The sequence below is a fragment of the Myotis yumanensis genome, unplaced genomic scaffold (genome assembly GCF_028538775.1).
Source record: "Myotis yumanensis isolate MYYU_CA2020_CCGP unplaced genomic scaffold, mMyoYum1.0.hap1 SCAF_11, whole genome shotgun sequence".
Classification (NCBI taxonomy): Eukaryota; Metazoa; Chordata; class Mammalia; order Chiroptera; family Vespertilionidae; genus Myotis; species Myotis yumanensis.
Genome location: NW_027223762.1, coordinates 64,707,197 through 64,721,459, shown reverse-complemented (window position 1 = coordinate 64,721,459; position 14,263 = coordinate 64,707,197). Strand labels below are relative to the sequence as shown.

At 42.6% G+C, this 14,263-nt stretch overlaps 1 protein-coding gene across 2 annotated transcripts in view; it reads left to right on the top strand.

Moving 5' to 3' along the window:
• The window catches only part of SLC9A4 (solute carrier family 9 member A4), a 75,052-nt gene that overhangs the window by 53,514 nt on the left and 7,275 nt on the right, over positions 1-14,263 (top strand). For both annotated transcript variants that reach the window (XM_070429774.1, XM_070429773.1), the window contains 2 exons: positions 9,217-9,348; positions 10,063-10,150. In XM_070429774.1, coding sequence (XP_070285875.1) covers positions 9,217-9,348; positions 10,063-10,150 — 220 coding nt within the window. The remainder of the gene's footprint in view (positions 1-9,216; positions 9,349-10,062; positions 10,151-14,263) is intronic.

Below are 14,263 nucleotides of genomic sequence, written 5' to 3'. Positions count from 1 at the left end.
TAACTACGTTGATTCTTCCAATCCATGAACACAGAATATTTTTCCATTTTGTTGTGTCTTTTTCAATCTCTTTTAATAATGCTTTGTAATTTTCAGTGTATAGGTCTTTCATGTTCTTTGTTAAGTTTATTCCTAGGTATTTTATTCTTTTGGTTGCAATTGCAAAAGGAATTTTTTTTTTCATTTCTTTTTCTGAAGTTTTGTTGTTAGCATACAAAAAGGCAATGGACCTTTTTTTCGGGCAAAAATTTAATAGTATGAAGAGGTTTACAAAAATACATTGATGCTGTTTTGGGGGACAATGCTGTAATTTTTTCTCAATTCAGTTTTGATAAATTGTACCTGATTTTACAAAAATTACTTCAAATTCAAACTTGACTATATAAAAAAAGGGAGGGATTAAATGAACTCAGCTAGATGGCAGATCTGACAAAATGTAAGAATGAAACAATGCTACCTAGGTCACTTATCATGTCCCGGGGTAGAGACCATTCTCAGCTGGTAGCTTATATTCTTCCATAAACAATCATAGGTTTGGAGTCAGTCATGCAGTACAAAGCCACACGATCAAATCTTCTTTCTGATGCAACACAAGAAGGTTGTTTCTGTTTCCTTATTAAAATACCAACTGGTTGTCTATTTTTCTTTATCCCATTTATTTGTAGTCACAAGTTAACAAACAGCGTCAACAGTCATTGGAGGTGAAGGAGGGTATTGCTGGATCAAAGTCTCTCTATAAGACGTCTTTACTGATCGAATCAGAACCCTCACACCTTTTTCACCTGTTTGATATTTTACTTTTGCTCGGGCTCTCTTATCTGCATCAAAATACCAAACAGTCATTGCGCACCTTGTAGCAGATGCTGGTTGTACTGCAGCAATGGATTCTTTTACATTGATTTTGTATCCTGCAACTTTACTGTATCTGTTTATTGTTTCTAATAGTTGTTTGGTGGATTCTTTAGGGTTTTCTATATATAAAATCATGTCATCTGCAAAAAGTGACAGTTTTACTTCTTTCTTCCCAATTTGGATGCCTTTTATTTATTTACCTTGCCTCATTGCTCTGGCTAGGACTTCCAGCACTATGTTAAATAAGAGTGTTGAGAGTGGACAAAATTGTTTTGTTCCTGATCTTGGAGGAAAAGCTTTCAGTTTTTCACCATTGAGTATGATATTAGCTGAGGATTATATGGTCTTTATTACATTGAAGTATTTTCCTTCTATTTCTATTTTATTGGTTGTTTTAATCATAAATGGATGTTGTATCTTATCAAATGCTTTTTCTGCATCTATTGATAAAATCATATGATTTTTACTCTTTCTTTGTTAATGTGATGTATTACATTGATTGATTTGTGTATGTTGAACCATCCTTGTGCCCCTGGAATGAATCTCACTTGATTGTGATGTATTATTTTCTGATACACTGTTATATTCTATTTGCCAGTATTTTACTTGGGACTTTTGCATCTGTGTTCATCAGAGATATTTGTCTGTAGTTTGTGTGTGTGTGTTATCCTGGCCAGGATCTGGTGTCAGGGTTATGTTAACCTCATAAAATGTGTTAGGGAGTATTGCTTCTTATTCAATTTTTCAAAGAGTCTGAGAAGGATGGGTTTTAAATGTTCTTTGAAAGTTTGGTAGAATTCACTGGTGAAGCCATCTGCTGCTCAGTCTACATAGATTTTCCAGTTCTTCATGATTTAGTCTAGGAAAGTTATATATTTCTAGGACCTTACAATTTCTTCTAGGTTATTGAATTTGGTGGCATATAGTCTTTCGTAATGTTCTAGTATGATCTTTTTATGTCTGTGATGTCTGTGATGACTTCTCTCTCATTTCTGATTTTGTTTATATGGGTCTTTTCCCTTTTTTCCTTCGTGAGTCTAGCCAGGGTATTGCCAATTTTTTTAATCTTTTCAAAGAACCAGATCTTTGTTTTATTAATTTTTTGTATGACCTTTTTTTCTCTATTTCACTCAATTCTGCTCTATTTTATTATTTTTTTTCTTCTGCTAACTTTGAGTTGCTTTTGTTCTTCTTTTTCTAATTCTCTAATATGTGATGTTAGATTGTTTATTTGGGATTTCTCTTGTTTCTTGAGATAGGTCTGTAATGATATAAATTTCCCTCTTATCACTGCTTTTGCTGCATCCCAGAGGTTTTGATATGTTGTTTTGTCATTTTCATTTGTCTCTATATATCTTTTGATCTCATCTTTTATTTCTTCTTTGACTCAGTCAGTTTTTAGTAGTACATTGTTTAATCTCCACATATTTGTGGGTTTCTTATTTCCTTTTTGCAGTTGATTTCTAATTTCAAGGCATTGTGATTAGAGAATATGCTTGGTATCATTTCAATCTTCTTGAATTTGTGCTAGTTTTGTGACCCAATATATGGTTTATCCTTGATAAAGTTCCATGTGCGCTGGAAAAGAATGGATAATCTGATGTTCTGGGATGAAATGTTCTGTTAATGTCAATCATGTCTATTTGGTCTAGTTTTTCATTTAAAGCTGATATTTCTTTATTGATTTTCTGTTTGGTTGATCTGTCTAAAGCTATCAATGGAGCATTAAAGGCCCCAACTATAATTTGCTTTGACTGTCCCTTTAGTTCTGTGAGTAGCTGTTTTATATATTACTAGAGGCCCGGTGCACAAAAATTTGTGCACTCGGGGGTCCCTCAGCCCAGCCTGTGCCCTCTCGCAGTCTGGGACCCCTCGGGGGATGTCCACCTGCTGGCTTAGGCCTGCTCCCCAGGGGATTGTGCCTAAGCTGGCAGTGATACATCCCTTGGGGGATGTCCACTTGCCAGCAGGCCGAAGCTGCAGTTGAACATCCATAGAGCTGCTGAGGAGGCAGGAGAGGCTCCCACCATCGCCACTGTGATGCCGTCAGCCTGGCTTGTGGCTGAGCAGAGCTCCCCCTGTGGGAGTGCACTGACTACCAGGGGGCAGCTCCTGCATTGAGCATCTGCCCCCTGGTGGTCAGTGTGTGTCATAGTGACCAGTCATTCCCAGTCGTTCTGCTGTTAGGGTCAATTTGCACATTACCGCCCTAACGGGTTTGGCTCAGTGGATAGAGCATCGGCCTGCGGACTGAAGGGTCCCAGGTTCGATTCTCATCAAGGGCATGTACTCTGGTTGCGTACACATCCCCAGTAGGGGGTGTGCAGGAGGCAGCTGATCGAAGTTTCGCTCTCATCGATGTTTCTAACTCTCTATCTCTCTCCCTTCCTCTCTGTAAAAAATCAATAAAATTTATTTGGAAAAAAAAATTGCATGTGCACATTACCCTTTTATTATATAGGATAGAAGCCTGGTGCACGGGTGGGAGCCAGCTGGTTTGCCCTGAAGGGTGTCCCGGATCAGGGACACCCCTGCTCACAATCGCTGGCTCTGCCCATGCTCAGGCCTAACACTTCTGGCCAAGGCATTAGGCCTAGGCAAGGGACCCCCAGCACCCCACCATCACCAACTCGGCCCCTGCTTCCTGCGATTGATGGCTCCGCCCTAATGCCTCTCACCCAGGCATTAGGCCTGGGCAGGGGACCCACAGCTCTCCAAGGGACCTCCTGCTCCAACCCTTCCCAGGCCTAATGCCTGTGGCCAAGGCATTAGGCCTGGGCAGGGGACCCCAAGCTCCCACCATCAGCGACTCTGCCCCTGCTCCCCATGATCGCTGGCACCGCCCCTGCAAAGGCCTAATGCCTCTGACCGAGGCGTTAGGCCCGGGCAGGGGACCCCCCCAGCTGCAGCTGCCCTCCCGATCGCGGGCTCCGCCCCTGCCTGGGCCTAACACCTCTGGCCGAGGCATTAGGCCTGGGCAGGGGACCCCCCCCCCCCCCCCCAGTGCAGCCGTCCCGAGATCGTGGGCTCTGCCCCTGCCCAGCTCCCATTGCTGGCTCCACCCCTACTTCCTGCTATCACTGGCCAGTGTGGCAAAGGCGCCTGGTTCTCTGATCACAGCTGGGAGGCAGGGCAAAGGTGGCCCCCAGGGCCGCCTTTGCCCTGCCCCCCCGGCTCTTAGTTCCCCCCTGGGTTTCCGATCACTGTCAGTGGCAGGGGGCTTCTTCCATGCTTTCCCTTTCGCCTCCCTGCATTGTGCCTACATATGCAAATTAACCTCCATCTTTGTTGATGGTTAACCGCCATCTTGGCTGGTGATTAATTTGCATATCTCGCTAATTAGTCAATGGGAAGGGTAGCGGTCGTACCCTAATTACCATGTTTCTCTTTTATTAGATTAGATGGTGCTCCCTGGTTGGGTGCATATATATTAAGAAGCATTATATTTTCTTGATGAAGTGTCCCCTTTATCATTATAAAATGCCCATCTTTGTCTGCTGTTATTTTTGTTCTCTTGAAATCTACTTCATCAGATATAAATATAGCTACATCGCCTTTCCTTGGATGTTATCTGCTTGGAGAATAATTTTCCACCCCTTTACTTTGAATCTAACTTTGTCTTTGCATCTTAGATGTGTGTCTTGTAGGAGCATATAGTTGGATTTGGTTTTGATTCACTCTGCTACTCTGCCTCTTTATTGGTGAATTCAAACCATTTACATTTAGGGCAATTATTGATGTATTAAGGATTTTTTAAAAATCTTTATTGTTGAGATTATTACAGATATCTCTCTTTCTTCCCCTCATAGCTACCCTCCACCCGATCCCTGCCCTGCCCCAGGCCTTCACCACCCTATTATCTGTGTCCATAGGTAATGCATACATGCATTTAAGGGCTTTGATTAATCTCTTCCTACCCCCTCCACCCCACTTCCCTCTGAGAATCTCACGCTGTTTCATTTCCATGCCTATTTTATTCAGCAGTTTATTCTGTTCATTAGATTTCTTATTTGTTTGATTTTTAGATTCAATTGTTGATAGATATGTATTTGGTGGCATTTTGTTGTTCATATTTTTTATCTTTAAGTTTTTCTTCTTCTTTCTCTTCTTAAAGAATACCCTTCAGCATTTCATATAATACTGGTTTGGTGGTGATGAGCTCCTTTAGCTTTTTCTTGTCTGTGAAGCTCTTTATCTGACCTTCAATTCTAAATGATAGCTTTGTTGGTTGTAGGTCCTTGCTATTCATCACTTTGAATATTTCTTGCCACTCCCTTCTGGCCTGCAGAGTTTCTGTTGAGAAATCAGCTGATAGTCTTATAGGTACTCCCTTGTAGGTAACTGTTTTCTCTTGCTGCTTTTAAGATTCTCTCTTTGTCTTTTGCCCTTGGCATTTTAATTATGATGTGTCTTGGTGTGGTCCTCTTTGGATTCCTCTTGTTTGGGGTTCTCTGCACTTCCTGGACTTATAAGTCTATTTCTTTCACCAGGTAGGGAAAGTTTTCTGGCATTATTTCTTCAAATAGGTTTTTAACACTTGGGTTGCGGGAAACGAGTTAAGTCGGCTCGTGTGAATTTCGCGTACTCGGCGGGAGCCGTCTTAACTCGGTTCATATAGATTTGCGGTGGAGTGCGGGAAACGTGTAAATTCGGGCCGATTGTAACTGCGTATTACCAAATATTTGTTTCAAAGATACCTACCTGCGTATGCGAACCGTTTCATACCCATTTCAATCGAACCCATACTTCAAAAGACATAGGAATTTTAAACTAACTCTGATTTTGCGCGGGAAACCTAAATAATTGCCCGCACCAGCTTATATTGTGGCGGGAAATTCACCCGACACCAGAGTGTTAATCTCTCTCTTTCTCTCTTCCTCTCTCTCTCTCTCTTTCTCTCTCTCTTTTCTGGCACTCCCATAACTCGAACATTGGTACACTTGAAGTTGTCCCAGAGGCTCCTTACACTATATTCATATTTTTGCATTCTTTTTTCTTTTTGCTCTTTTGGTTTGGTGTGTTTTGTTTCCACATATTTCAAATCATTGATTTGATTCTCGGGATCTTCTAGTCTACTGTTGAATCCCTGTATATTATTCTTAATTTCAGTCAGTGTATGCTCAATTTCTGACTGGTCCTTTTCCTTTTCCTTTTTTTTTTTTTTTGCATTCTCACTAAGATCCTTGAAAGTCTCACTAAGTCCCTTGGAAGTTTCTAGAAGATTCTAGAATAACCATATAACTGTGGTTTAGAACTCTATATCCAGTAGTTTGCTTTCCTCCAGTTCTTTCATTTGTGACATGTTTCTTTGTCTCTGCATTTTGGCTGCTTCCCTGCGTTTGTTTCTATGTATTGGGTAGAGCTGCTAAGTTTCCTTGAGTTGATAGAATGGCCTTGTGTAGTAGGTGTCCTATAGGGCCCAGTGGCTCAGCCTCCCCAATCACCTGAGGTGAACACTCTAGGGGCTCTGTCAGATGTCTGCTGGTTCAAAAACTGTTCCCTTCACTTGCCCTGCTGCACTGTCCCCTCTCCCCCCAGCTGTCAGTTCCTCCCATCCGAAGGAAGTGCCTGCTACTGCTGGCTTTCTCCCCTCTCCAGGCCCAGCCAAGAGCTCCTGGCTGTAGGGCTCGTCTGCAGACCATCTGTGCTTTCCTCCCTTCTCATCTCCCTGTTTATTCCCAGTTGCCCACCTTAGATGGTTCAGTGTGTGGGTCTCTCCGGCATGCCTCTGTATTGAGTAGGGACTTCTTTGTTGAATTATAGTTGGTTACATTGTTGAAATTTCAGGGGGAGAGGCCAGGGAGATCTCTCACACTGCCATTCCTCTGATGTCACTCCTCAATATACTTTCAAAGGATATAGTTTCAATTTATTTAGCTTCAGTTCTCTTCAGCAATGATATGCATATCTATCATGCACATATTTATCCCATAGAGCTCAAGTTTCAGTGGGAAATACAGGTTTTAAACAGTCACCAACTCCTCATTAAAAGTCAGAAAAGGAGGAAGGAAAGAAAAAAAACTTAAATATACATTATATGCATAGGACCTCCTATGCTCCCTGCAGACAGGGAAACTGGACAAGCACATGAGTGACGTGATATGAGGCAAAATAGAAAAAAGTGTTCGAATTTTTGTTAAAGAAAAACCTTCTCTCAAATCAAGGTGTAGGAAAACCCTACTAGCAATATATATATATACTAGTACACACACATATGTATACATATATATGTATATGTGTGTAAACACACACACACTGAGTTCAGCTTTGTGTGAATTTAACATTGATAAAAAATTATAAAAGTTTGTCTTAGTATTCTAGATGCTTATCCTATATAATAAAAGAGAAACATGCAAATTAACTGTCCCTCAGCTATGCTCAAGCCACACCCACCAGCCAATCAGGAGCGAGTATGCAAATTAACCCGACTAAGATGGCGGCAGCCACGGAGCTGGAGTGAGCAGGAGGCTTGGGTTGCCCCCAGTGATGGGGGAAGCCAAGCTTCCCACCTGCCCTGGCTGGCCCTGGGCTCCACTCAAGGCTACAAAGTTTCAATTATAGAAGATAAATAAATCCCAGAAAAAAAGGAAAAACAAAAAAAAGGAGAGGCTGGGAGCTTGGGTCACTGGGGGGCATGGCCAGCCTGAAAATGTCCATCAGCCCCTCACCCAGGCTGGCCAGGCACCCCACCAGGTCTCCTCCACCTTGAAGGGGCTGTGGGCAGCCTGAAAACGGCCCTCAGCCCCTCACCCAGGCTGGCCACACCCCCATGGGGTGAGGGTCCCTGCTGGGGGGCTTGGCCAGCCTGCAAACAACCATCAGCCCCTCACCCAGGCTGGCCAGGCACCCCAGTGGAGACCCCACCCTGAAGGGGGTGTGGCCAGACTGAAAATGGCCCTCAGCCCCTCACCCAGGCTGGCCAGGCACCCCAGTGGGACCCCCACCCTGATCCAGGACACCCTTCAGGGCAAACCAGTTGGCCCCCACCTGTGTACCAGGCCTCTATCCTATATAATAAAAGGGTAATATGCAAATTGACCCTAACAGCAGAACGACTGGGAATTACTGGTCACTATGACGCACACTGACCACCAGGGGGCAGACGCTCGATGCAGGAGCTGCCCACTGGTGGCCAGTGCCCTCCCACAGGGGGAGCTCTGTTCAGCCACAAGCCAGGCTGATGGCTGCCAGCACAGGGGTGGTGGCAGGAGCCTCTCCCACCTCCTCAGCAGCGCTAAGGATGTCCAACTGCAGCTTAGGCCTGCTCCCCGCTGGCAAGTGGACATCCCCTTGAGGTCTCCCAGGCTGCCAGAGGGATGTCTGATTGCCAGCTTAGGCCTGATCCCCTGGGGAGCGGGCCTAAGCCAGCAGGTGAAGATCCCCTGAGGGGTCCCAGACTGTGAGAGGGCACAGGCCGGGCTGAGCAACCTCCCCAAGTGCACAAATTTTTGTGCACCAGGCCTCTAGTTTTAAAAATATTTTATGATAGTGTTATATGTCATTCTTTAATGTCTCAACATATAAAATACTAGAAGCCCAGGTGTGAAATCACATGGCCCCACCCACCTGCACGTGCCCCGCCGCACTCACTCCCTACCCACCCCCACCGGTCTTTGGTTGTTACGGCATTAGGGCCACTGGGTTTTTATAATATAGATAATTAGCTTGAGGTCCATCAATAGTGATGGTGGATAAAAACCCACATTTCAAACTATCTTTAAAATTCAACTTTTTGGACAAGTTCTTGTCAGATTGGTTAATTTGTCAAGAGTGGCTGTCAAAGTTCTCCCATCAGCGTAAAGAGAAAGCTGGCTTTCCTAATTCACCTTCCCTCTGAGGTTTGATGGTCTGGTTGATGCTTCTCTGTCTCTGGATCTGTTTCTTTATCTAAGATGATGTATTTGGTTGATTTTTTTAAATGTATCTTTAGTTGGCAAAATTAAAAAATAGCAACCTTATAGAAATTGCCAACATAGTTCTGACATTTTCCTGATTCATTAAATTCAGTAACCACTGGCCTAGTATAAAAAACACTAGGAAAGAAAGTGTGTATATGGGGCAGCACAAGTCTGTGAGTACTGGGGGTACCTGCAAGGGTAACAGAGGGACAGGACAGGTGGAGAGCACCACTCTGTGAGCCAGGAGGCACCACTCCAACCACTGGAGCCCAATAGGGGTGGCCTCCGTCACAAATTTTTCTTTTGGGGGCCACAGCCTGCTCCCCTGTAATTGAGGAAAATGCTCAGACGGCTTGCATGGTGACTTCTTGCTCTAGTAGTCTCAATTTGTGATACTTTTATAGCCTCCTGAGGTTGACAGTTAAACTGGAGATTCCTTTCATATTTGATGTTCCTCTTTCTGCAGACACTGTCCTATAACAAATACAACCTCAAACCCCGAACAGTTGAGAAGCAGGCTAAAGAGATCCTGATCCGCCGCCAGAACACCTTACGCGAGAGTATGAGGAAAGGCCACAGCCTGCCATGGGGAAAGCCGGTAAGGGGTGGCTTCTAAGGTGGACACACCTGAGAGCTGGCTCATCCCAGGACAGGGCCTCCTGGGTGACTACCACTGACACTTAAACAAACAAAACCACTGCCTTGTTGGCAGAGAGATGCAAACGCAGTGGGGGCAGGACACATGCTCAGGTATCCCTCTGGGAGTCCAGGACCTTAGGAACCAAGGGCTCTCTCCTCCAGGAGGGGTAAGTGACTGCAGTGCACGCTGTGCCCTGAGTCTGGACCGGACTCCATGGCGGCCAGGACTGAAGGAGCCTGCACCTCCGGGAACCAGCGCCCCTGGCTCTAGAAAGCTTACCTCTCCCTGCGAAGAAGTTGTTTTAGCCAAGACACGTGGACCTTATTTCCATATCACCCGCTGTGCATCTGAGCTATTCTATTTGAAGCCCTATCAAAGCGACCAATGGATGCAGTTGTATCTGGGGTAGACCCTCCTCTCCACCCTAATCTCAGTGAGGCTGTGGGAATAACTTTGAGAGATTTGTAATGGTCTATTTTATCATGACAAGGAAAGCAAATATACAGCATATTAAAGGCTGAAGCATTCTGGGTTTTTTAGACAAAAATAACTGAAAGCCAATGATCCAAGAAAGCTGCCACAGTACAAGTCTGTGTCCTTCACTTTGTTTGCCACGTGGAACTTCCAATCGCAGTAGCTAACTCTGCTTTTATTTCTGCTTGTTCCCTACAGGCTGGTGCCAAAAACATCCGCTACCTCTCCTTTCCCTACAGCCATCCTCAGCCAGCAAGGAGAGGCGGGGAGGCTGCTGCACGCGAAGGTGACTTGCATGTCTGGCTGCTGGTCCTCTTTTCTGTAAAGAGCCAGATGATATATATTTTGGGGTTTGGGGGCCAAAATGAAAAATCAAGAATATTATATAGGTACTTCTAGAACCAAAAAGAGGGAGAGAGAGAGACAAAGAGAAAGAGGAAAAAAATTTTTATTAATCTAATTCAAAAATTTATTGATGGACACTGAAATTTGAATTTCCTATCATTTTACTTGTCATGAAATATTCTTTTAATTTTTTCAGCCATTTAAAAATGTAACAACCATTTTCAGTTCACAGGCAGCAGACCGAATATAGCCCAAGGCTCCTCATTTGTTAACCCCTGACTTAGAAAAACAAAATAATGGGCACATTTTTAAAGTCACAGTCACCCATGGTTTAAAATTTCCAGAATTCTCCAAAGTTGGTTAAATTTTACTAAAATAATTTCATCAAATTTACTGATTAAATATTTCCCTTTTAATATCTGTACGCGCGCGCGCACACACACACACACACACACACACACGCATGCATATCAAATTTTCCTAAAATTTCAAGAATTTAAATCACATTTGAAATTCAAATAACCTAAACATATATGATTTTATTTTATTTTTTTATATATTTGTATTGATTTCAGAGAGGGAAAGGGAGCAAGAAATAAAAAATTCAATGATGAGAGAGAATCATTGATTGGCTGCCTCCTGCACACCCCCTACTGGAGATCGAGCCCAAAACCCGGGCTTGTGCCCTGACCGGGAATTGAACCCATGACCTCCCGGTTCATTGGTAGATGCTCAACCACTGAGCCATGCCGGTGGGCATATATAGGATTTTAGAATTAAATCTTTGAAAAGTGAATATATTATTCTTTAAAATTAAACTTTTTATTTCTGCTTTTAAAACTTGCTTGATATAAAAACAAAATCAACCAGTATTGAAAGGAATGAAAAGAAAGTTAAAAGTACTTGAAACCCCCAAACCAAGATATAATCACTATAGATAGTCTGGTCGGGGTCCTATAATTCTCTCTACACCATCCTGATCCAGACCCTGCCCTTACCTGATACAAAAAAAAAACCCACAAAAACAAAAATCACAAACCACCAGCACCATTGTATACATAAAATCATAGTATAGGCATTGTTTTGTAACTTTTATAAATTGTCTAATTCACTGAACCATATGTTGTGGACAACTTCCCATATCAATAGAGATGAACCTTTTGATCATTTTTAATGACTTAATAAAAATAAATTACATAAGAGCACCATAGTTTATTTAGCTAAATCCTTATTGATAAATATTTAAGGTAGTTCCAAATTTTTTGTGAATATAAACAATGATATATAATAAGTGCCTTGGACCACTTATGATGGATTTTTGCACAAATATGCAGTTATTTTCTTAGTACTTTTTCCTGGAAGTAAAAATTTTGGGTAAAAAATTATATATATTTAAATTTATGTACATCAAAAGTCTGTGAGAAAAGTCATTGCTGAACACTTTTACCATCACTGGCTATTGTCAAACTTTTGAGTAATCTATGATATGATAGGATAAAATTTAATTTTCATGAGTTTTTTTATTTTAGTGCGGTTGAGCACCATTTCATAATTTTAGAGCCATCTGTCTTTCTTTTGAGGAAGTTTCTGTGTTTTCTTGGCCCATTGTTTTCTATTTGGTTGCTGGTTTCCTTAAGTGAATTTGAAGAACCTTATATAACTAGGGCATCATCTATTGTCTCATATTTGTTGTTCATGCTTTTTCCTCAAGTTTCACAGTTGTCTTTTAGTTTTTGGACACACTTGCCATTCAGATTCTGATGAATCAAATTTACTTGATTTCCAAAGAAAAATTAGAAAATGATTTACAGTAGAACCTTGGTTCTCAAACTTTATTCATTCTGGAAGGCTGTTCAAGAAGTGATTTGTTTGAAAACTGAATCATATTTTACCATTACAAATAATGTAAATTGAATTAACTCATTCCAGACTCCCAAATGATTCAGTTTTAACCTTTCTTATATACGGTACATGTCTAACGCACTGTTTAACCTATGAACAAACACTTTTCTTAGATTTATCAAACCACCCCCTTCAGCACTGGTCCAGGGGTGTCTTTCAGGGCAGCCAGTGGCATCTTCGCTTGGTCACATGTCACTGCCTGGAAATGCTGCCACAGGCAAACTGCTTTTCCTTCACCCAAATCAGCCAGTTTTCCTGCCTCTTCAACTGCCTGTGGTCATTGCTTCTTTCACACCCTTAGCAACAGTAGCACTCTTGATGCCTCTTTATGTTTTAAAATGGTGCTAATTGTCCATTTCATCAGCAACAAAAGCAACCCCCTTCCACACACACACACACACACACACACACAGACACACACAGACACACACACACACACATCTCCCCTAAAAAATATTCATGGCACAATTTCCTGAAATAACAAACAAGGTTTAGTGGTAAACTGACTCACATTCTCTCCTTTTTTTGTGACCTGAGGGACACTTTTTGTCATGCTTTGTATCAGCAAGAAAGGGTTATGAGGTAGAGAACTGAAATTCCACAACTTGAGACATTATTTCTATAAACAACCTGGTTTGAGGACCAAGGTTTGACTAGACCCAATATTTTTCATCTAGAACTTTAATAACTTGACTTTCTCATATAAATTTCAAATCATCTGAGATTTATCTTTGTGTAGATTAAGATAGGGATTGTTTTCAAATGGCTTTGTTCCTGTCCCCACACCATTTTTCCCTTTAAAATGAAATGCCATCTTTGTTGTCCTAAAGCCACTCATCCTGAGAGAGTTTTGAACTCTCAGTTCCGTCTTATTGGTTCAGTATCTCTCAGATCACAGTCTTGTGACTAGTACTATTTTATGTTGTGAAAGCTATTCCAAAAACAACAGCAAGCAAAAAAGAGCCCAGTTACAGGGCACATAATAGATTGATTTTAAAGACCTTCCTGCTCTGACTCGTCTGGTGCTGTTTATGTTGTGAGAATGAACAGAAGGCATGAAGGCCTCACAGTCATTTCTGGTGATATGAACCCAATATCACCTGCTAAGGCAGCAGGAAATAGCTTTCCTGAGCACTAATGCACAAACCTTAAGTAAAGCATTGTACACAAAATACAGCCGAATAGCTCTATATGGTTTGGCTCAGTGGATAGAGCATTGGCCCAAGTTTGATTCTGGTCAAGGGCACATGCCCGGGTTGTGGGCTCGATCCCCGAGGAGGAAAGGGGGGTGGTTTAGGAGGCAGCCGATCAATGATTCTCTCTCATCATTGATGTTTCTAGCTCTTTTTCCCTCTCCCTTCCTCTCTGAAATCAATAACAATGTATTTTTAAAAATGCAGCAGAACATTAAAGGAATACTACACCTTACAAAGTGGAACGTATTCCAGACATGTGGTTGTGGAACATTTGGAATGTGTTTATATCCTTCACCAGATGATCAGGTCAAAAGAGCATGTCCTTGCAATGGATGTCCTAAAAGCCCTCTCACTCACACTTCCAGTGAAATCATAGAATCCCAGGAGAATAGACACAGGACTTCCATGAGGAAAACATCAACCCACCTCTCGTGCTGTCACTCCTCTCTGTGAAGGGGAGGTGCTGGTACTTTCCACACACACAGTGCTGCCCCGTGTGAAGCCAGTCGGCTCACAACAAGCTCTTGGGACCGGGTGGGAACCACGTGCTGGTAAGTGTGCAGGAAGCATGAGCCATCGTGACTGCCACTCTGAGAGGGTCAAAGAGGACTTGGCCGGGCCGATGGAGATGCTTTTGGAAAGGAAGACAACACGTCAGAAACGTCAGATCTCCGTGAACTGATGGAGAAATGAAACGACGCCTTCATCCCAATGATTTTTTCTTTCAAACGTGCTCAACTGATTCTACATTTCCTTAAGTGAGTGAAATTGCGGTACACCTAGAAATCTGAGAAGGAAAAGTAGTGAAGTGGGACGTATCCTTAACACGTTCTAAAGAATTATAATCATCCTGGTGAGACTGAGACAGTCCTCGGGGTGTATCTGGGCACAATTACTGAAATCCTCAAGGCCTTCTGGGCCGACCCAGGTCAGGAAATGCCAGAGGGGCCCCCAGC